The following is a 25,538-nucleotide window of genomic DNA, read 5'->3' on the forward strand; positions in this document are numbered from 1 at the left end:
TGGAACCATCAGAAGCTATTGTTACCTGTATTCATGCACAAGCCACGCCAAGGACGCTACCTAGAACTTGTTGTGGTGTTAATCCATGACTTGAAGATCGTCACTTGAGCAAAACTGGTGGTGTGTGTTGCTAAAGAGCAGAGGTGTCCACAGGCATAAAGTGACTGGCGCTTTGAGGGTTTGACGTATAGTAAGCGCAAGCGATTCTCTCCAGGCTGAGTGCCATGCCTCCACTCTCAGCCACAGCCACATGCACCTCTGGGTGGCCGCCTCCTGCCTACACCTTTGGCAGCGTCCACGCCAGCATGTGTGCGCAAATCTGGCCGGCGACTTCGCGTATTTGCTTAACAACATATTGGCGACACATTTTTCTGCTCTGAGAACCGACTTATTCCTACGATTATTTAGGGAGTTTCTATTTAATATGGAACCCTGAGTCATGGTCTACCTTTGTATTATTTATGCTCATAAACACAAGTACTGCTGCTGGTGAAAATTATGATATGAGCCAGAGGAGTATGGTCGAGAGGTGTAGAACCACAGATCTTTAATTTGTACTGTGGTACTTCCTCATGTCCTACATAGTAGAGACACCCCTAACAGTGCATAAAGTGTCTAAGAGATGAGTATTCGACAAGTGATAATACACAAAGAAGTGTCTATTTTTTCATATCTCAATACAGATGAAGAGATGCTACCATCAGAACTCCATTCTTTTTTATGAATTTCTCCTCCAAGTACAGGAACTGCTACTTGGGCTAGCCAAAGCCTCTTGGTGCTTCATTGTTGTTCTTGAATGTCACAGAAGCATAAGATCTTTATAAGAAGTGTTTCTGGTGAATGAGTCATTTATCACTTTCAACTGGACCATTATGTTGAGTGATGACATTGTTCTTGTGTGATTTCAATACCAACGATTTTAGGAACTGATGGTCCTTTCGTGTCAATATGTTGTGTTTTCACTGTAAAGTGATATGCTCCTGGCTGCATGTGCTTGTTTTGTATTTATGCCCATATTGATTTAAATGTAGTTGTATCATGATTTCTTCACCCCAAAAGTCGACAAGTCGATGGTTATGACCCACAATTCTTACAACTCACTATGATCTAATATCTGAACTGTTACCAGAAGATAAATATTGTTTCGTGGCTTATATTCGAGATTGACTGTAGTGAAGACTCTACAGATTTTGTGAACCAAAGTCATCGATAAATTAGTGCATCACAATATTGTGCTTAACTCAAATTGTGGTAGCCAGTAGTATATCCACTGAATGAACTGACTCGTAAAATTTATTCTGATAGTTCTGCAGCATTTGATCCTTCAAGAAACTTGGTAACTACTTTACTGAATTTTTATTTCTAATGTTTGTTACTTGCTTGGTCATTGTTATTTCTGTTTTATGCGTATTGATATTCATGAATAACTTGATACCTGGTGCAGCCCATTCTAAATATATGTTTAAATTATCAGTGTTGAACACGTAGATTTCTATTTGATGCTGTGGTATAAGGAATAGTGTTATACATCTTTAAGCCTGTCAGTGCAGTACTCTAATCCTGTTTGCTTAATTCAATTGGTGGAAAGAAATTGACACGTAACACCAACAGCCGATATTTTGAAGTCCAAATGTATATCACTCCTCAAGCTCAACTGAAGAACTGTTGTACATGACTATTGTTTTTATATATTCTTCTTCCCTATAACTGTCAGGATGAAGTGAACTTCTGGTATTGTCGAAAGTTGTAGAATATGTAGTCACCAGTAAAGTAGCAGCATAATTCTTCTGGTGGCTACTAGCCGCTGAATGAATTAAAGCGGTAGGTACCATTTTGGGTTCTTCTGTTAGTACACACTACCTAGTGAGTTCCAGGTCCTCCTGCAATATCAATAATTGCAAATTGTTAGTCTTTCATATAGTCTTGGATAAGGTATTTCGCATAAACAGTCCACAAAAGCTTGTGCGACATAATAGAGAAATTTTTGTTAATTTAGCAGATCAATGTTTGTGAATTGACTTTTTAGCAGTCTAGCTAGTAGCTTTTTTTGAATGAACGATCCGACTCTCATACTGTGTGGTTTTAAATATAGCCCTTCCACAATGGCCAGATATTCTACGAATCTTTTAAGTCTCTTCGCTTCATCGAACTGTTGTTGTGAGTTTTCCACCTTTTTCACAGTTCTGGCTATAGATTCTGCACTAATGGCTAGAGAAGCAATCGCTGAAAGTCCCGCCAAGGGTAGGACTCTAGGCATTGTAACTAGTTTTTATTTTAGGACTATTTTAGCTAGCATCAAAGATAACTGAATACCCTTCTTCTTTTATATATATATATATATATATATATATATATATATATATATATATATGTGTGTGTGTGTGTGTGTGTGTGTGTGTGTGTGTGTGTGGTATTTTGGACATGTCTGACAAAATAGACACCATTTTGATCCAACAGCAATTATGAATTCAGACACAAATAAATTACAGACATTGGTTGTGAATGGGTATTGATTGAAATCAATGGTAAAAGCTGAAAATTTGTGCTAGACAAGAATTCAGAGTCTCAAGCTTACTAGGTGTATGGTCTGACCACTGAGCCATGTAGACACAGTGGTCATAGCAATTATATGGATTACCCTAGCATACCTCCCATCACACGTAAATTATCATCTTACCCACACACTACTAATGTAGTGGACCTTCCCCATCTTCATTACTCGTGTCATTTCGCCAATTCCCGTAAGAGTTCAAGCCAGATGTGCATCTGCACTGAAGAGATCATTGACAGTCTCACCTTAATTAAATACATATGTGATGTGTGTTCATGAAGGAACCGACTCCACACACACACACACACACACACACATACACACACACACACACACACACACACACACACACACACACACACACTTTTTCAACTTCTCCCACTGATTTCAATGTCCACTGACAGCCAATATCTGTAGTTTCTCTGTACTTTGATCTTATTCTTCAGCGGATGATGAGCGGTATTCATAACTTGACTGAAATTAACCCCAAACCTAATTTAAGTTTTGCGTGCATTACTTTCTGTATTTCAATTGTGGCAATGCCCTGGCCAATACCAATATCCCTTCTTGCACATATTTCCCTAGCTCCGTCAGCTAAAATTCAATCTGTAGCGTAATGTGCTGGGAGATCTTTATTTGCTACTCCTGTCATTATTTCCAAAGGTCACAGATTTATCATTGTCTGCGAATGTGCTGCCTCCTCAGACGAGTGAGGGGGTAGGATAAGAAAGAGGAAACGTGCTTGTAAGATTAATGATTGGGCTGCCAAAGTTGAATCCTTTGAGGAATGTGTGCCTGAGGATTGGCAGTTTCACAGAAGTCATGAAACTTGTAACATCATATGTACTGGAGGTGTGAGGGAGCGTCATGCAAAAATTGACATTCGATGATACACAGTTGAACTTGGGGGAACATTAGTCCATATACAGGAAACAGTGGCCAATGATAAACGACAGCTAAGATCCTCTGCACGAAGGACAAACCAATTAAACTGCGGGCAAAATCAATAAGGTTCAATTTGACTAATGTAGTACTGCAAACCTCAGTGAAATGTAGCATTGGAAGAAGAATTCAGGCTGTGATTGGCGAAAAAGTGAGGGAAATAAGTGGAACTACCTGCCAACATATCGCATGTGACAGTACCATATGTGGTTTATGTATGAGCCTAATTCTAGTGGTGTATCTTCAGGGAAAACATAAGGCGAACTGTTATTGCAAATACAAAGTTCTGAATGATGTACCTAAACAGTCAATGGAGAATCTGTTGGAGATATGTGAGGAAATTTCGAACACAAGAGTTTTGTTAAACGAAGAAGGAGTAAGAGTTTTGGTAATTCTGTTTTACCAGTTTATTACATAACCATTCAGTAAGGTGAGCGTATTTGTGGTTAAGGGGGAAGTTGACTAGTTCAGTTACAGGAAGTAGGGACTAATAAAATAAGGAAACTGTCTGGTAACGAGGGGAAGTAGAACTGCAGGGAAAACGAATTCTACCATGAAATATGGCCACATTGGCTATTTCCAGCAGTTCAACACCGCCTCCTGGTCACTGGTCCCACTCTGCACATGGGCCAGTGCTTTCCATCATTGGTGTTGCACACCAGCTTGTTCCATCTGCAGTTATGCGAGCAGAAGTGTGTGGCCTAAGGCGGAGCTAAACTATGCACAACCAGCAATGTCACCACCATGCACTATTGGGGAAAGTGCTGACATTGGCACCGCTTCACCTGCTATCCCAATCTGTGTCACCAACATCATTCTGCCATCACCCACTCTTATGGAGATTTTATTTATGCCTGTTCACCCAAGAACTTAACAAATTGTTTGTCACCACTGGCTGCCTATATCTTCTGTTCCAGCCTATCGCTTCCACAAGTGACCATTCACCCACATCGACTCCACACTTCACAACAGATATCCTAACACTTCTGATTTCTGAGTCACTTTCCTGTCTAGAAATTTCAGAATTTGTTTTTCATTACATGCACATCCCTACTGTTTTCCATCACGCTAACTTTTCCATCTTCATGAACTGTTGACTCCGGCATGATATTACAATTGCTTTCTCTATTTCTCAAAGATATATTCTTAATTAAAGAAAATTGCTGACCAGGCCACATTTCATATTTCACCCTTAATCGACATTGTCCTACTTTCTATATGAGACACATCTATATAAATGCTGACACCATTAGTTAATTCTGGAGAATTGCCATTTCTGAAGATTGTGTGATGACAGGATCCACAAATGTATCGCTAAATTGTAACACCCTCTTTTCCTTTCAAACACATACAATGTGTACATAGCAAGATGATTTGCAGAAGCTATCACTCTAAGATTGGGGATTTGTTAGTTGATAAAGAACACAATCAGTGTGATACAACTGGACTTGCGATTTTGTTTAACACTTATTAATGTTTGAAACATCAAGTCGAGTATCTCACAGTGATCTTCCCACATTTCCATTTCAATAAGTATTCATCTACATCTACAGCTCACTTCTTTACTTAATTCTTGGTCAAGTGACTTAATAAACTCAGATACAGACACCTTTAATCTATATGGTATAACCTTGAATTGATAGTATTTACCATCAAAAAGAAATGCAGAATATATTCTATCATCTTTGGTTAAGGGCACTTGCGAATAACATTTCTTGGATTTATGGTGGTCTTCTATTTCACTCCATTAAATTTCTGTATAATTTCGCCCTCAGTCTACGGCTTGTCGTTCTCTGTGTCCAAGGATATTTAGAATTCTAGCAGCACTTACTAACTGGACACTTCCATCTCGTTTCCCTACCACTTCCATTGGCTTATTATTATTCTCATTTTGACTCCATTCTATTAGACCCCATTTGTCCGTTTTGTCTAACTCTTTAATTTCTCTCTCCCTCTTTCAATAGGAATAGCGTAGAACTCCATGTTATGTGGTTCATTAGGTTCAGTACTGGGTTGGTATTCATATTTCATTACTTGTTGAGGCTGGTCGAAAAATACTTTTATATTTCTCCTTACAACATTCAGTAATTCTCCCACTACATGACTACTCTACAATTCACAGTTAAGTGCCTGGCACAGGGTCATGAGCTGGCTTCCATCTCCATTAAGAGTTTTGTTACCATAATGAAGATTGCGATCCAAGATTGGCATTAGGAGCAGCACAACAGATTATGTGGACTGATTGAATTACATTGCAAATTAGTACTGCTATCACGACAATGGCGAATTGTTGCCACAACGAAGTGCTGCGTATTTCCCGCTAGAAATGCTGAAAAATGAAACTAATAATACAATGAATAATGAAGTAAAAAACGTAGACTGGAGGATTAACAATAAACAGCACTTAAGTAATTCAAAATAAGTCAGTATATTGTGACACAATGCATACATTATGGAGGCTAAAAACAGAACGACAGCCAGACTTCTCCTATCTGCTCTTTAAAAAGTTTGAAGGCAGCTCCTTCCTTTATTACACAGATAACACATATACGAACATTGAGTCTTTGATCGCAAAATGTTTTACACATATTTTTACACAAAATATAATTTCTTTTAGAAAGGGGCATTACAGCATTCATCAAACCATCTTCAAGCTGTTTCTCTACCATTGCATTCTCGATCACTATAGGGATAGAAGAAAACTTAAATCTTTAGGTACAAGCTTTGATTTTTCTTATTTTACGACAATGGTCATTTCTCTCTGTTTAGATGGGCGCCAACAAAATATTTTCACATTCAGAGGAGGAAGCTCTGACTTGAAATTTTGTAAAAAGATCATGCCACAACAGAAAACATCTTTGTTTTAATGACTGCCACCCCAATTCGCTTATCATATCTGTGACAGTCTCTTTCCTATTTTGTTATAATACATAATGACCTACTCTTCTTTGAATTTTTTCAATATCCACAGTCAATCCTATATGATGTGGATCCCACACCACACTGCAATACTGCGCAAGAGGACAGACAAGTTTAGTGTGGGCAGATTCTTTAGTAGAACTATTGCATCTTCTAACTTCAGGTGACTATACATGACAGCATCCTCTGCAAAAATTCTAAGAGGGCTTGAACTGTCTTTTAAATAGTGGAAGGCCTATAACACTTCCCCGAGGACCGACAGATACCACTTCTGTTATGCTCTATGGCTTCCAATCAGCTACTACAAACAGTGACCTTCCTGACAGGAAATCATGAATCCACTCACACAACCAAAATGACACTTCATTGGTACAAATTTGATTAGGGATGGGGTCAAAAGCCTTCTGGAAATCTAGAAATACGGAATCAATTTTAGATCCCTTGTCGATAGCACTCATTACTTCTTGTGAGTGTAGATCTAGTTGGGTTTCATTAGCAAGTCTGAGTCTTTACTATGTGTCAATAAATCGATTACTTTGAGAGAATTACAATGTTTAAACATAGTATATGTTCCAAAACCCTATTGCAAATCAACGTTAGTGGTATGAGTCCATAATTCAGTACATTACTCCTATTTCCTCTCTTGAATATAGATGTGACCTGTGTAACTTTCCAGTCTCTGGGTATGGATCTTTCATAGAGTAAGCAACTGTATATAAAGTATGGGGCTATTGTATCAGCATACTCTGAAAGGAGCCGAATTGGTGTGGAGTATGGACCAGAGGACTTGCATTTAGTGATATAAGCTGATTCCTTACACTGAGGATAACTAATTCCAAGTTACTAATGTTGACATCCGTTCTTCATTCGAATTCTGGAAGATTTATTTAATCTTCTTTTGTGAAGGAATTTCAGATTAGATTAGATTAGATTAGATTTACTTTCATTCCAATTGATCCGTAGTGAGGAGGTCCTCCTGGATGTGGAACATGTCAGAGAACTGTGTTCCGTGACTCCATTTTAGAGATCCCTGTCATCAGTAACATTAAAATTGGTATTGTGCAGTGAATCTATAGATTGTGTCTTGCCCCAGGTGTACTTTACATATGACCAGAATCTCTTTTTTGAGGTTCCATTACTTATCCAAGCTTTTTGATTATTTATCAAACTTGTCGTTCCCTTTTATCATCAGTGACCTCCCACTCATTCCTTTGCACCTCTCCTGCATCTTCATTTCTCCAATTTAAAGGCAATTGTTTCAGTGATAGCACTACTTTTTCCAATCCTTTGTAGTATCACTTAGTTAAAAGCTACCACAACTGCTTCTTCCTTGCCTTTAACCTGCAAACAGCTAGTCTCACAGTTCATTTGTACTTTGTATTTTTGATCATCCAGTCCATTCCTAGAATAACATTTGTACTTAATCCAGCAATGACTAAAAACCAATGCTCCAAACTCATTGGTCTATGCTAAACTCCAGAAATGCTGGCTTCATAATGAGCTTACTCAATTGGCCCATTAACCTTTGACCTTGGTAACAGTCACTGGCATCTGTATTAATTTTGGTTGGTCTTTCAAAACTTTGAACATGGAGACTGAGACAGCTGGTATTTTGCTAAATGAATCAATTTATATAATCTCTGCCTTGCTGTATAATGTTATATTAATTATGGACTGACATACATTAAGCTCTTCCTCCATAATTTCCTCTTCTAGTGGATCTTCTTCTAACATCTCATACTGATTTTCTTCCACTTTTCCCTTTCCTGACTTCTTTCATCACTCCTTTGTATAACAAAAGGCATCACGTTTTTGTCATTCTCTTGGATTAATTCTTTATCTGGTGGCTTTTTCCTTGTTGGCTCTTCAGTTCCTCTGTCATTTCTCTCATATACTTGGTGATTTACAGATATCTTCAGTCTGTTCTCGTCTTTGTCATTTCTGGTTTTGAACACTTCCCCTTCCTTTTATAAAATATACTAATTTGGTTGTTCTTGTCCTTTTCTTCTATTATCACTCCTTTGGTTGCTGGTGTAACTATTTTGTTTTCTGTATGCCCACCATGTAATACCTATTCCTGGTCATCTTTCTTCTAATCATCTTCCGATTGGTCCTCAAAATATAGTCAGTCTGAACCCTCTTCACAGTGCTTATCACTTTTTGTCTCATTTTTCATTTTCATCTTCTTCATTCATTAAGTCTTCTCTTTCTTTCTTTCTTTCTTTCTTTCTATTATACCTGCATTTAAACCTTTTACCATTTTCCTCCTTACATTCCAGAAATCCAGTCGACATATGAAATAGCTTGCTCTAACATTCTTCAAACATTTCCCCAGGGAAGTGCTCTATTGTTCCATATTAACCGAATATTTTCAAAACAAGATGTAACGTGACAAACCCAAGCATGTTTCAAAAACGATTGTGCGTTTACATGGGAGCGAAATCTTTTGGAGAAGTGGAAAAAAGGCAGCTAGAAACAAATTTTCAGAATCGATTTTGAAGCGATTTCATGACCAACCAGGAGCGGTATTGGAAAACTGGTTTACGAAATCCGGTTTTGGGGGCCCCATCTAAATGGGGTGCCTGACAGCTAACATTTCACCAATGGTGGTGGGCGATGATGGCTTGCTGGACAGGGCTGTCACGGCCGAGATGAACGATGGCAGACCTCTGAAGTCTCCACTGCCACCCTTGCTCGCTCACCTGGTAAAGTGCAATTCTCACTGCCAACAGTCCACCTGTATCTCTCCTGCAGTTCTGTCTTTAGGAGCAACTGAAACATCACCTCCTCCGAGCCTTCCCACCACCAAGGGACTCTCAAATTGGTTAGTTTTTTTCCTTGTCTCCTATTAACGTATTTAACCTTTGCTTTCCCTTCTTTGTCAGTATCAGATTTAACATTATAAGTACTCTGAAGTTACTTTAGAAACATACATTATGAAACTATCTCGCTACCATCCTACCGACGACAGACTTCTCACTTGTTGCTGGAGCTGGCTCATGATGTCACAGCGTTCGGTTTTGGCCCTTGACGCCTTACTGCACAACATTACTACAATTTTCAAAAAGTTCTATTGACATGGAACGTAACTGTTACAGTTTGTGATCAAGTCTTCTCCCGTGGCTTTGTTGTTATTCAGTTACGTAACAACCTTCCAAAACTCATCAGGGGTAGGACGGGTTGAACCGTTATTTCTTGGGTCTGGAATTATTCTCCGCCATTTTCGTCGGGGTTCTTCACTGTTAAGTAGTGTCCCAAAGTACTTGGTTAGGATTTCACACCATTCCTTATTGTGCACTGCCAGTTTCCCGTTGTCACTAGTGAAGTTCAGACTAAGTGGTTGGTTGTGAAAGATCCACCTGTCGTTTATTTTTAATTCTGACTGAATACGCTCGATTTCTTCTGTGACTTTTGTCCTTTGGCTTGACAGAGATTTTTTGCAGTCCCCTTCCACACTTCTTTGTACTCTATGCGTTTATATTCTGTTTTGGATTCACACCACAGTTTTTAGGTTATTGCTCTTTGGTCAACTGCTTTATCACTATGATCCATCTGGCATGAATGCTTGCACTCGTTGATAAGGGTCTACATTTTTTGCAGTATGTACCATATTCTTTCGGATATTCACCCAGCTATATGCTTTTCTTTGCTGCAGCAGCTCTTAAAAATTAGTTTTTTTTTCTTTAGCTTTTTGGGGTCAGTCATTATAAGTTTAGTCTGAGGCTTTTTATTCTCATTAATGGGACCTTTACACTGGTCAAGAAAGCGATCCAAGTCCAGATTGGTTCCTTTTCTCACTTCTACATTAATAATTACCCTACTCCATTTCGATATTGTGACGTGGTCCAACTGAAATCCAGTAAGATCTGCTCATGGAGAGGCCATGTTTTCTTTTTCCTGTGACATATATTAAAGTGAGTGGACATAAGTTTGAGATCAAAGGCATCACAAACGTCATTATCATCTTCTGTTTAATTGTGGGCAGGGTAGTTGCCAACGATATTCTAAAAATGTCGTTCCTTCGCAATTTGTGTGCTGGAATCGTCCATTAGAATTTTGAGACCGCCTGTTGGGTTCTTTGTATTTCTCTCTCCAGCTGATCTCCGAATATGGTTACTTCTTTTGGGGTTTTTTCGGTTGCCTAGCTTTATAGGTGCATGGTCACTGAACCTTGTTTTAATCTTTGAATCATGTCTCCTGTAATGCATGTTTTTCTATGTTGTTGTTGTGGTCTTCAGTCCAGAGACTGGTTTGATGCAGCTCTCCATGCTACCCTATCCTGTGCAAGGCTCCTCATCTCCCAGTATCTACTGCAACCTACATCCTTGTGAATCTGTTTAGTGTATCATCTCTTGGTCTCCCTCTATAATTTTTACCTTCCACACTGCCCTCCAATATTAAATTGGTGATCGCTTGATGCCTCAGAGTATGCCCTACCAACTGATCCCTTCTTCTAGTCAAGTTGTGCCACAAATTTCTCTTCTCTCCAATTCTATTCAATACCTCCTCATTAGTTATGTGATCTACCAATATAATCTTCAGCATTCTTCTGTAGGACCACAATTCGAAACCTTCTATTCTCTTCTTGTCTAATCTATTTATCATTCATGTTTCACTGACATACATGGCTACACTCCATACAAATACTTTCAGAAACAATTTCCTGACACTTAAATCCATGCTCGATGTTAACAAATTTCTCTTCTTCAGAAACTCTTTCCTTGCCATTGCCAGTCTACATTTTATATCCTCTCTACTTCGACCATCATCAGTTACGTTGCTCCCCAGATAGCAATACTCATTTACTACTTTAAGCGTCTCATTTCCTAATCTAATTCCCGCAGCATCACCCGATTTAATTCGACTATATTCCATTATTCCTACCCCTATGAGCCATGGACCTTGCCGCTGGTGGGGAGGCTTGCGTGCCTCAGCGATACAAATAGCCGTACTGTAGGTGCAACGACAACGGAGGGGTATCTGTTGAGAGGCCAGACAAACGTGTGGTTCCTGAAGAGGGGCAGCAGCCTTTTCAGTAGTTGCAGGAGCAACAGCCTGGATGATCTGGCCTTGTAACACTAACCATAATGGCTTTGCTGTGCTGGTGCTGCGAACGGCTGAAAGCAAGGAGCAACTACAGCCGTAATTTTTCTCGAGGGCATGCAGCTTTACTTTACTGTTTTTCTATATCATCTAGAATTCCCCAGTCTTAAGTAGGGTTTGTATGTCCAGAATGAGATTTTCACTCTGCAGCGGAGTGTGCGCTGATATGAAACTTCCTGGCAGATTAAAACTGTGTGCTGGGCCTAGACTCGAACTCGGGACCTTTGCTGTGAGGATGGGGCGTGAGTCGTGCTTGGGTACGTTGTCTGTTTCAAAATTTGGGCGCTTCATAGGTTGTGAATTAGACCTTTTTACATTGACTAGTGTGTTAGTCTGATTTTTATTACGTAAAGGGCTTCCAGATGGCTCTGACTCCATAGTCCTGTGTGTACTATCCGAAATAATGGTGGGTTCCCGTTGCCAGTTACCGCCTGAAATAGTTCTTTCCAAAAGTGATTTTATCACGCATATTCTTATTTCACAGTACGTTTTTGGATGTTTCTGTCCATTTCTACAACCATAGTTGTAACCATGGAGACATTTCTTCCAACCCATCTGCCATTGAGAATGTTCCATTTCCGCTATCTAGTCCGTTCACTAATGTCCTGCCTTCATTATTTGATCCTTGTGTGTTTATTCGGCTAAGCAGCTGTCCTGTATGATTACAGGAGCGTTCCCTACGATCCACTGGGACGCACTTTGTTGGGTTTGGGGCCCAGGCACCAGTCTCGTATTTAGGGTTAAGTCCAGCCCTTAGCCAGTTCAGAATTAAATCCAAAAGTGAGCTACCTGGGGATCAGTAATATTAATAGTGATTATTATTTCGCTTTTCTATACTTGTTCTGTGATCTCAACTTCTTCCATGAAGTTGAATGTTGGTTTTCGATGTTGTTGTCCCGTGAATTTTGTTCAGAGTTCAGGGTGATCTGCAGTAGCGGTTTTAATGTATGAATTTTAACTTCACAACTTGCTGCTGTGACCGAATGTGTGGCAGAACAGGAGAGAGTGGCTACAGAGAGTGATAGTGGCCCAGGGTCTGGCTTGTTCCCAGGATGTTGATATTTTGTGACTGGGTTCATGGCTCCAAGTGGAAAGAAGAGAGAGTCACTAACCAATTCTTATCGCGGTGTAGCTTGCTCGCCAGGTTTCAAGAGGGTGCGTTTCTGGATGAGGTATCGAATATATTGCTTCCCCCTACATATACCTCCCGAGGAGATCACGAATATAAAATTAGAGCGATTCGAGCTCGCACGGAGGCTTTCAGACAGTCGTTCTTCCTGCAAACCATACGCTGTTGGAACAGAAAAGGGAGGTAATGACAGTGGCACGTAAAGTGCCCCCCGCCACACACCATTGGGTGGCTTGCGGAGTATATATGTAGATGTAGATGTAGTGTGGTTTTCTGTCACTAATATCTTTTACTTTGAACATGCAGATATTAGAATAATGAATCTGAGTAAATATCATAACCCTTATAAAGACCAATAGCCACGAAATTTTTGCAACCTACAGAAAAAAAAACATGAGAATTTTGTGACAATTAGTGCTTGCTGCACTAGACCACAAAATAACTAATGAAGTGCCTGCCTATAAATGTAGAATGTGTATTTGACATATATATATACATATATACACTCCTGGAAATGGAAAAAAGAACACATTGACACCGGTGTGTCAGACCCACCATACTTGCTCCGGACACTGCGAGAGGGCTGTACAAGCAATGATCACACGCACGGCACAGCGGACACACCAGGAACCGCGGTGTTGGCCGTCGAATGGCGCTAGCTGCGCAGCATTTGTGCACCGCCGCCGTCAGTGTCAGCCAGTTTGCCGTGGCATACGGAGCTCCATCGCAGTCTTTAACACTGGTAGCATGCCGCGACAACGTGGACGTGAACCGTATGTGCAGTTGATGGACTTTGAGCGGGGGCGTATAGTGGGCATGCGGGAGGCCGGGTGGACGTACCGCCGAATTGCTCAATACGTGGGGCGTGAGGTCTCCACAGTACATCGATGTTGTCGCCAGTGGTCGGCGGAAGGTGCAGGTGCCCGTCGACCTGGGACCGGACCGCAGCGACGCACGGATGCACGCCAAGACCGTAGGATCCTACGCAGTGCCGTAGGGAACCGCACCGCCACGTCCCAGCAAATTAGGGACACTGTTGCTCCTGGGGTATCGGCGAGGACCATTCGCAACCGTCTCCATGAAGCTGGGCTACGGTCCCGCACACCGTTAGGCCGTCTTCCGCTCACGCCCCAACATCGTGCAGCCCGCCTCCAGTGGTGTCGCGACAGGCGTGAATGGAGGGACGAATGGAGACGTGTCGTCTTCAGCGATGAGAGTCGCTTCTGCCTTGGTGCCAATGATGGTCGTATGCGTGTTTGGCGCCGTGCAGGTGAGCGCCACAATCAGGACTGCATACGACTGAGGCACACAGGGCCAACACCCGGCGTCATGGTGTGGGGAGCGATCTCCTACACTGGCCGTACACCACTGGTGATCGTCGAGGGGACACTGAATAGTGCACGGTACATCCAAACCGTCATAGAACCCATCGTTCTACCATTCCTAGACCGGCAAGGCAACTTGCTGTTCCAACAGGACGATGCACGTCCGCATGTATCCCGTGCCACCCAACGTGTTCTAGAAGGTGTAAGTCAACTACCCTGGCCAGCAAGATCTCCGGATCTGTCCCCCATTGAGCATGTTTGGGACTGGATGAAGCGTCGTCTCACGCGGTCTGCACGTCCAGCACGAACGCTGGTCCAACTGAGGCGCCAGGTGGAAATGGCATGGCAAGCTGTTCCACAGGACTACATCCAGCATCTCTACGATCGTCTCCATGGGAGAATAGCAGCCTGCATTGCTGCGAAAGGTGGATATACACTGTACTAGTGCCGACATTGTGCATGCTCTGTTGCCTGTGTCTATGTGCCTGTGGTTCTGTCAGTGTGATCATGTGATGTATCTGACCCCAGGAATGTGTCAATCAAGTTTCCCCTTCCTGGGACAATGAATTCATGGTGTTCTTATTTCAATTTCCAGGAGTATATATATATATATATATATATATATATATATATATATATATATATGTGTGTGTGTGTGTGTGTGTGTGTGTGTGTGTGTGTGTGTGTGTGTGTCTGAGTGAATGTGTGTGTAATGATTTTACTTTGGTGTGAAGAGACAATCATATAAAAGTTTTGAAGTGTATAACCGTCATTTGACTGTACAATTGTTTCATTCTACAATCCACTATTTTGCCTCAGTTCTTCGGTTAGATAAATCAATTTGCAAGAACATTTGTGTAACAGGCTAATTGACTGAAAAGTAGCATAACTTATTCACTTCATATGGTTATGGAATAATGGCCTAAATCCAAAACCTAGAGTGTGTAATAAAACCTGTTGTACAGTCAAATGGCAGTTATGTCTTTCAATAAAATATTTGTGTAAATCTGTATAATGTACTAAAAATATCTGTCTGTATATCAGTTTTAGGTTAATAATACATTTTATTGATGCATTCGTGTAACTGCAGTTTTAAACTGCATGTAAATGTGACATGTGCAAGAATGTGTTACAGAATGGTCCATGGATAAATAAAACTATTAATATTACTATCAAGACGCAAGTCTCCTCCCCTCAACGTCAAAACTTTCTTCCTGAGAATCTCTGATGTTAAGGCCTTGTTCTGTTATATTTTGTTGGAGATCTATGTGAATGCCACCATTTGAAATGTGTTGTGTAATGTTTTGGCATTCAACTCTATAATATCTAGTGTGAATCAACATTAGCTTGTAATTTTTCAAATATTTTATGTTCTTTCAATTACACTTAATGATTTATTTCGAAAGTATCATCTGACTTACTCGTTCCCTGGTACATGTTTGGTGTTTTTACTGTTAATTCAGGTATCATAATTAATCTCTTGGTCACAGGGAGATGATATGTAGTTGTAATCTTGTTGACCTACAGCATGAATCAAGCTAAGCAAATCTGTTTATTTTGTGTTGTACAGTATAGGGTCATAGAAAATATCTCACTCATTCTTTAATTCAGTCACAGTTATATTCTGGTTCCCAGGTTAAAGTACTAACTTTTCTGTTAGTCAATAGACAGTGTAGCAGAGTTTTCACATGTTCAAGCTAGTTTGGACCATTTGGCAAAGTGGTCAAGGGAAGTCAGTTTCAAATCATGTTGATACCTGTGTATTATGTCAATATCCCTTTAAATTTAGTGATAAGTCTGCTCTCAACCAGTGCTACTTTTCTGATAATATATAGCAGCTATAAAAACTAGTATCAACATCTGACAAGTCCCCACCACCCCATGTTTAGACAGGCCAATTTAAACTTGCAAAATGTCCATGATTATAGTCAGTGCCACACTTTTGAAAGTATACATAGCAGTAAAACTCATCACCAACAGCATTTTACAATAGTTCAGACAGCATCAGAACATGCTATCTAATCAGCTAGAAAACTTCTTCATGTTTAATGACAGGCCGAAGGAAGAGCACAATGTCAACTTCAGGGCGTTAGCCACAGCTAGCTGATGCATCATTTCACCATATCAGCAGTGTACTCAATACCGACCCAGGTTTCTGGGCCATGATCATCCTCCAAGAAGTGACAGCTTCCCTAAACTATAAGGCAGTATTCGTCGTCCATATTACATCTACATCTACGTGGTTACTCTGCAATTCCCACTTAAACGCCTGGCAGAGGGTTCATCGAACCATTTTCATACTACTTCTCTACCACTGCACTCCCGAATTGCGCGTGGGAAAAGGGAACGCCTATATCTTTCTGTTCGAGCTCTGATTTCTCTTATTTGATTATGATGATCATTTCTCCCTACTTACGTGGGCGTCAACAAAATATTTTCTCATTCGGAAGAGAAACTTGGTGATTGAAATTTCGTAAATAGATCTCGCCACAAAGAAAACAACCTTTGTTTCAGTGACTGCCACCCCAACTCGCGTATCATATCAGTGACCCCACTGAAAATATGCAACAGTGCCTGTCTTCCACTTTGACAAGTCCATGCTGGGTCAGCTGAGTAGGTCATTAGTGTGGCAATGCTAAGCATGTCTACCACCATGTGTCGTCTTAGCCAGGGTCTCATGATGTACTACCTACACAGTTACCTTCATCGCATTCGAACCAATGACCACCTGCTGGAAAACTTGATGCAGCCTCATGGTTCGAGCAGTGTAGGCACTCAGTAATATATGCGCCCCACCAAAAAATGTTTAAAATAATAGCTACATAGTTTTAAATCACAATGAATGTACTCTAAGTTGCTAGTTAAAATCATATTACAACACGAAATTTTTAAAGCTGATATTAGGATATAAACAAAACTCTCCAGTCAGCAAAGTTTGCATCTGACTGTTTCTGTTCAACTGAATTGGTTCAGTAAAGCTGAAACCTCATTTCATGCAAGTAGTTTCTCACAAGTATTATTAGTAACATATGTGAGGGCGTTGATAATGCTCTCCCAATTTTCATTTAGACTTACACATGCTTCCTCTATTACTGATCTACGTATTTTTGATAAAGTTTTAATTGTTTTACTTCCTGGTTTTATGAAAGAAAGGACTTGTTACCAGCATCAGGTAGAATCAGAGAAAAAATTGTAAACATGTTGCACTAAATTGAAAAATGAACATTGTTCCTGGTAACAGCTTGCAGCACTAGTGCCAGCTAATTTCAAAAATGCTGAACAAGATACGTAATGCTCTTTCAGATTTCGTTGTTTAGTTGTTTAGTGCCTGCCTGCAAATGAGTATAGGCACAAATTGCTTGCAGTGTCATGTGACTGGCCTCTACAGTCAGTAATATCAATGGAATATTTAGACAGGACTTTCAGTATGGCCTCAGCTGCATTTTCAGGCTTGTATCCCAGGTTTGGTAAAAACAGAAGGAAACGTTCAACAGGCTCACCATGCTCGTTTACATATGATAATTGATCAATACGTGAAACGTCTGCAGTAGAATCTACTATTACAGAGCAGTATTTGACTTGTTTGGTATTACTTATGATAATTATTTTTATTTGTTCAGAAAGTAGCTCTATGATTTCATCACACATTGTACCTGCCTCTGATTTCCACTTCGTTCAGTGTGCTCTGTGAGAAAAGGATCAAACTCGGCTGCAACTTCAAGAGACATCATAAACTGGCCATTATGTAATGAATAGAATTTTTCAACTTGTCAACTTAGGGAAAGTTCACTACTTTTTAACTTTTTCACTATTGCAAACGCCCTTTTCAACATATTGCTCAGTAAATTTTTTTTGTCATAGCATATGACTCAATATAGTTTTCTATCGTTCCAAGTGATATTTTTCTTGTTAAAAGTGAAATTTCATGCGAATTTTCATGATGATATAAAATATTAGAAATATCTCTCCAATCTGAAACACCAGTAGTAGCAGTTATGGTCTTACCTCTGAACAATTTACATGGTGCACAAAAATAGTGCTACAGGAGTATATTTAAGTAACCATGCATAGTTAAGTCACCATTTAAAAGTTCATGATAAAATAAATATTGGTTCAAATATCTGGTTTTATCGCCTATTGACCTTCGTGAATTAGAAAAAGCACCACTAAAATTTCGATTAATGGCACAATGTAAAAGAATGTTGATCGTTGAGTCACTAACACATCATACCACAGGATCATCACTACCGCCATTATTTCTTTGTGTGATATCTGATTCGGCACTTAGCTTTTTTTGAGACTCGATTTCAGGTGCAATTTGTTTTTCTTCATTTTTAACTATTGTTTCGATCGTATTTGCTGGTTTCACTACAGCTGCAGTGTTGGACCTGTCATCAGTACTACTTGAAATCGAAGTCGAACCAGCAACATTTTTTGTGCATAATTTGTGTACTTTGGCAAGCGTTTTTAAAACATTAGCTTCTCGTTCTCGCTTTTCCTGCACTAATTTCCGAAATGCTGCCCCTCTTAATTTTGCACATTTGTTTTCGTCACTTACTGATGTTGTAAACACCTATGAAATTGTCAACAAACACCAATCCAAAAAAATAAGTTTGTAAATAAAAAGTATCTGTTGCAAAATCACCACACGGCACACAAGCACAAAGTTTTTACTTTAAACATGACAGTGATCAACTGACTAGCTTGGGTTACTTGGCAAAACTTCTATGAAATAAAATAGTGAAGACAAAAACGTCAAAGCAGAATAATTTAATTTCATTGTCACCACTTTCTCGATCCTTAATGAACAGAAGTTAGATGCCGACAGGATTCTCAGAGTAATAATGTTTCAAAGCTCATATTGTTGGTTGTCTTCCTGATAGCTTACTTTAAAATATTATTGTACAGATTCATAACAATGATTCCAGACCGAAATTGAGAGTTTGAATTTCCGTTCTGTCACCAAGTAAACTAATAATATTTTCAAGCTTGTGTTGTCAATTGTCATTCTTATGGCTTCTTTAAACTATCAAGTTATTTCATAGTATTAATAATTTTCGCCATTTATAAGCGCAGTTGTTTTAAAATGTAAAATATTAAAATAAACACAGTGGAAAAAATGCCGCCCTCTAAAGCTGCCGTCTCTAGGCCAATGGTTAGTGGTCCTATATGTAAATCTGCCTACGTGTCTGAGGTACAAACTGTGGATCTCTCTTCTCTGCCGCTGGTGTCTATCGCCTCCTGACCCACTGTCATAGCCAATGGTCTTGAGTTCGTCTCATGGGCCATGCAGCCGTCTGTCAAGTGTTTGAGACACTGGGCAACTGCTCGTTTGCCGCCAATCCGAGCAGAGTGCTGTGAATGCTGCCACTGTATCAGCATCTGGTATGTTGGCATTTACCCAGTTAAGAGTCCTGCATCTAGGCAGTGCACCTGAAATGCAAGGATAACTGCCACGCCTCCCACACTGACATGGGGATATCACAGGCTGCACCCAAGCTGAGAGTGTGTACTGAGATTGTTTGAGTGATGTGGAATAATAAATAATTCTCATGTCCACTGACAGTCTTTGTTTATGCACCACTATGGACTCCTATCTTTTTCCAGCGAATTATTCTGCTGAGTCCGGTGTAGTACAGTAGACATAGGTTATGAGCATAACTGGAGTCGTAAAATGTCAATTCACATTGATTCCCCCCTAAACTGAATAATTGTGCCTCTACTCCAGCACCTTTAAAGACATACGACTTCAGCATTAGAACATACCAAGTAAGGTTAAACTGAATCAAGGCTAAATACGAAACCAATTGTTTACAATTTTATCGGATGTATATTTGTCTCTCAACAGCTCCTTTTTAAATGTTATTTTATCCTTTATATGGTTACATTCCGATAAATGAAACGGCCGCGTTTACCAACGTCCTAAAAGAACAAGGGTACTATGTGTAAAACTACATGGAGATGGAGAGCAAAGGAGTATGCCTTCTCCACCGTGGTTCTCTAGAAGGAACTATAAAAAGGATCCCTAATATCATCAGGCTAAACATGCTCCCGTGTACAATACGAGTGAATTTTCAGCTAACGAAGGCAACAGTTTGTCTGAATACAATCACCCAAAATTAGTAAGGTGTGAATTTTGTGTCTAGCCTTTATAAATTAAATTATGTAATCTACATCTGTACTCTGTGAAGCACTATGAAATGCTTGGCAGAGGCTACTGTCCATTGCATACATATTAGGGTTTCTTTTATCGTATTTCACAGCCGCAAGTCACACAGATTCTTGTGACCTGAGACTGAGAAAAACAATAAAGGAATTTCTTTACACGATGGTAGCTGTGTTCCTTTGTGTATTAAAATTTTTTCGTGCTCCGTACGCTCATGGAAAGGTGTTGGCGTCTGTCTTAACGCGTACTGGTATGTCAGTTCAGGCTTCTCAGCATCGTGGTGGTGTTCTTCCGTTGGTTATACAAACCTCATAGAGTTGAGTAATATTCTATGATAGACAATACAAGTGTTTTGTAAGCAATCAAGTGTAGTCTTAGAAAAGATCAGCTAATAAAATGTTTGTGGACATTAACCACTGGTTCCTAGCCAAATCCTTGTCACTAAACTTTGAAAAAACACATTACATGCAGTTCAGAACTTGTAAGTGGTGTCCCACGCGTATATGTCTAACATACGATGACAAGAAGATAGAAGAAGTGGACAGTGTTAAATTCTTGGGATTACAGCTAGATAATAAATTCAACTGAGAGGAGCACACCACAGAACTGCTGAAGCATCTTAACAAATCTCTGTTTGCAATGCGAACTGTGTCAGACATAGGGGATATAAAAATGAAAAAGCTGGCATACTATGCTTACTTTCATTCCATAATGTCATATGGGATTATTTTTTGGGGCAATTCATCAAGCCAAGCTAAAGTTTTCTGGGCACGAAAACGTGCAGTAAGAGTTATATGTGGTGTGAACTCAAGAACATCTTGCAGAAGCCTGTTTAGGGAACTAGAGATACTAACTACTGCTTCCCAATACATTTATTCCTAAATGAAATTTGTCATTAAAAATATATCACTTTTTCAAAGCAACAGCTCAATTCATGGAATCAATACTAGAAATAAGAGTAATCTTCACAAGGATTTAAAGTCACTTAGTCTTGTAGAAAAAGGTGTGCATTATTCAGGAACACACATTTTCAATAACTTGCCAGCAGCCATAAAAAGCTTAACAACTGTTGAAATTCAGTTTAATAGAAGCCTAAAGGATTTATTGGTGGCCAACTCCTTATACTCCATTGATGAATTTCTCAGTAAAACCAACTGATTTGTATATATATCTAACTTCTGCACCATTTCGGTACGGTAATGTGTTCATTGTAAATAAGTATTAGAGTAGTTGTATTACATGTTTATTACCTTATAAATAAATAAAAAACTTCTTAATTTTAGATTCAGTGCATTAGAATTTGTAAAATGACTCTTTCATATAGTGTTCATTAAAAAATGACGATCATTCCACTTGGGACCTGTGGAGTGGTACATTAGCTTATTTGTTTTAGTTGTAAATATTTGTCATGTATTGTTGTTTTTCTGACATGTTCCACATCCTGGAGGACCTCCTCACAACGGATCAATTGGAATGAAAGTAAATCTAATCTAATAATCTGCTCTGTAGACATATTGTATTTTCCCCGTATCTGAACCTTCTTTACCTACGACTGAGCTTTTGTCATAGTGACATTTCATGTCCTTACAAACTGTAACACCCATGCGTTTATACTGGTTGAATGATTCCAGTTTTCACTCATTGATATTGTAGTAAAGGGATACTTCATTTTTGCGTTTTATGGCGAGAAAAATTTTACTTTTATAAACATCATTTAATGCAAGTTGCGAATGTCGCACCACTTTCAAATTTTGTCAAGATGTGATGGAATATTCGTGAAAACTGTACTCCATTAAACAATATCCATTATCGCCATAAAATGACAAATATTTATCGATTACCCTAATTTCTTCTCAAACTTTCTCGTTTCTATATCCATTTACCTCGGGGAAAACATGCTAACCAATGATAGTGTTGTTTTGTCCAACTTTGTATTTTCTGTACATATCTTTGATATAATGTATCGCTGAAATGAAAAGTCAGTGTATAAGAAAATGTTTAACGAAAATGCTTTTGAAAATGGGGGGTACCAAAGCAGTGAGTATTATTAGAAAATATTAGATTTCATTGTGATGTGTTTACAATAAGAAATAGAACATTACAATGTAAGGTAAATGAAATAATCTTAGGTAACTTATCATGAAAGGCGTCGGCTGCTAGCGCGTCTCTATGGCGTCTGCTAGTGTACAGAAAACCGCGCCAGACCAGAGTGTTTGTTATATGGTATTTATAAAATATTTATGCTCCAAATTTAAGCAGTGTAGTATGTTAAGTAGTTGATAATGTTTGCGTTGTCTTGTAAGTGGCCTTCGCTCCAAATGAAGGGGAAAGGGCGTTGTCAGTTGAGTGGAATGCCACTGCCTGCATAATCAAAATGACGCCACTTGTACGATCTGGACGTTTTCATTTTCTTTATATGCGAGTGCCATATTTTGAAGGCAGCTGACATCACTGGTGTGATGATTTATTAATTTAACCTTTTCGTATTGATATGTGTCGACTTCTTCCAAATTGCGCGCAAGTTGGTAAGGTAAAATTTTTTGTAAGGGCTACCAAAATTTCTCTAAGAAATGAGTCTCCTGTTGTGATATTGGGCGTTTCAGTAAGGTAAAAAAACCACACACACTAGGTGTATTTATCTTATTGTATCCATTAAAAACTAGCCAAACCAGTTGTTTGTTTCCAATAACATTGTCTCTAGACGTTCAAAATCCAAAATGGGTCAATAGATTCTTTTCTTAATGAACCACCCAACGAATTACTGGCCATATATCGACAATACTTCGAAATATCGGTACTTGCTGTCATTTGTCTTTAGAATATTCGTTGGACAAAGAAGCAATTACTACTGTATAAACAAGGGTCATAATAAACATATATGTGGGAATGGGGTACATACAAGAATTAAAATTCTTGAATGTGTTTCTGAAACTAGATATTCATCTAGGGTTACAAATGCCCACCTCTCTATGACAATGTGCCACTTAAATCAGTACCAGTTGAAACTTACTTGGAGAAGAATAGTGTGTTCAGAACCAGGGCCATATTTTGAATTTTGCCTTTCGTCATCTGTCATGCACTTTTAATTTTCCAGGCAGTTTGAAAAAAATGCACACGTCATTGCTGCATGTAAGATTCATTGTAAAATACCAACTGGCCTGTTCTACCTAACAGTATATGACAGAGCATAAGGCAAATTATTGATGGGAGGCACTGTGTGTCCCGTAATATATTTTCCACCCAAAAAAAAGAAAAGATCAACTAAGGTGCGTGATGCTGGGTGTTGGTATATCCCCTCTTCAGTACTACTGACTTAAGCTGCATTGTTTCTGAATGTGTGTTCTTTTATAACTCTACAATAAACAAAATGTGTATGCAACTGAAGCTGGAATTTATCCTCTCCATTTGCTGTTACAGTGTTCTTTTACGTACATGTTTAGTGGTTGTGTTTGTGCACTATGATATTTGTACAGTAGCGAATACAAATGTTACAGTTCCTATTCCTGACTTTTTCTAAGGCATGTACATGACCCCTGAACTACCCATCTTTACTAATCTTAAGAAGAGAAGCAACTGCTGAACTCTGTAGGAACAATAAACTATCCTACATTAATCATGTTAACGTAGAATAAATTTATGTTGTAAAATTATCATGTCGGCCTGTACTTTAGGTAGGGGGGAAATGAATTTCCGGCGTAATATGTGCATGAGTACACTGGCATTTATGAAAGAGTAATGTTTATCTAAATGTGTAACAATTGAGGCCAGTTTATGATGAATTTTACTTGTCAGGTAGCTAACAGGAACCTCCAGGGGTAACATGATAATGGTGTAGTTATTTGTCATTATTGTGCAGTAAAATTAAATAGCTCAAATATACATATATATGGAAATAAGGATGTTTTTCTGAGGATAGGGCCCATGATTGGCCATGGCCTTGCTGAAGGAACCATTAGCATTTGCCTGAAATCATTTTAGAAAACCTGAAGCAAGATGTCAGGACAGAATAAACTCTGTACTCCTGAACACGAGGTGTCTTAAGGGCACTTCCTCATTCAGTTGATTCGTAATGTGCAGTTTTCTTTTTTTCACACATAATTTGCACAAGATAGCTTTTAATTAAAGAAATAATTTTACCGTGTTACCAAACATCTCCCTACACTTTCACTGTGCACACTACTGGCATCTGCTTGTGATTTCAAGATCATGGGCATGATGTTATGCCCCTTGTAATCCGTTCAGTCTATCCAGAAAACTGACTCAGATCATAAACATTCTACCATACCCCATGCACATCTCTTTGCTTTACCTCAGTCCATCTGTATAACTGAGTCAGCACCACTGCATGATGAGTGTGATGTTGCTCAGCTGTAATGCAAGACATTAGTATCGTGCATGCCAGGTCTTTGACACATGATTCTCTTTTAGTAAGCATTACATTGTGATCATGTATTGTAATGAGACCATTTGGTGCCAAGTGGGCTCTCATATCAGACTCTAGAGTCATCAGTGAAAGTGTTTGTGCACTACTTAAACCTTCTGGCAGGAAGTATAGGCCATCGATGATGATTGTAATGCGACAGTGTGTAGTAGTTGTCCTCCGTAGTTATTAACCCTGCTCTTCAGTTCTCTAAGTAGTCTCTAGATATTTTAGTGGTCTGACTGCTTCCAGTGATCTGAAATTGTCTTTCTGCCTATTTGTGTGCAGTATGTTAAATTTGTTTGTACATTTGGCACGTATCTCTCTAATAGATATTATTGTACAATAGGCTTGGACTTTGTTCATTGATACTCAACATTTTTGGTCTTGGATGTGAATTTTTCTCGTTGACCATGCAGGAAATCTGAATTTTTTGTCACTTTTGCTAAGCAGAAATACCTTGCTACCTCTCTTTACATCCTTATTTACAGATGTATTCAGTGATGCTGTAACAACTTAATTGTCACCAATTCTCTGTTTTACTCTTGAGTCCAATGTTTGGGCCTGTTGCTGACTGGGAGATATAATTTGTAACATTTACTATTTGGTTATCTGATTAGCTACTCAAAGTAATTTGAGGATAAGTCATAAGAACACTTCCACATGATGCCCTGCCCCTATCACCTGCATTGAGGAATTGAGTCTATAGCTGATAAGTTTAAAACTCCACCAAATACTATAATATGACCACGAAATTTATGCAAAATCTTCCCCAAGTTTCTGCCACCACCGATCCAGTGGCAGGTGGTCTATAAAAGCATTCAATGATTGTTTATGATCCTACTTTAACACTTTTTACCCAAATTATTTTGCATTAGGAATCTGTACTAACATCTGTTTTGGTATATCATATCTTCCACGTGCCTGTTGAAGGAATCTGTTAGTATAGGTTGACACTCTTTGGGGGGTGAGGGGAGGGGGGG

General features: G+C 39.2%; 1 protein-coding gene across 2 annotated transcripts in view; it reads left to right on the top strand.

Moving 5' to 3' along the window:
- Positions 1-22,092: 22,092 nt before the first annotated feature.
- The window catches only part of LOC124794923 (zinc finger protein 37 homolog), a 67,356-nt gene continuing 63,910 nt past the window's right edge, over positions 22,093-25,538 (top strand). The window contains exon 1 of one of the 2 annotated variants that reach the window (XM_047258628.1): positions 22,093-22,172. In XM_047258628.1, the coding sequence (XP_047114584.1) occupies positions 22,130-22,172 (43 nt within the window). In that variant the 5' untranslated portion in view covers positions 22,093-22,129. Of the gene's footprint in view, positions 22,173-22,301; positions 22,359-25,538 lie in introns of those variants that run through there. The other variant, XM_047258629.1, reaches the window with a different exon arrangement.

The sequence above is a fragment of the Schistocerca piceifrons genome, chromosome 4, assembly GCF_021461385.2.
Source record: "Schistocerca piceifrons isolate TAMUIC-IGC-003096 chromosome 4, iqSchPice1.1, whole genome shotgun sequence".
NCBI classification, from domain to species: domain Eukaryota; kingdom Metazoa; phylum Arthropoda; class Insecta; order Orthoptera; family Acrididae; genus Schistocerca; species Schistocerca piceifrons.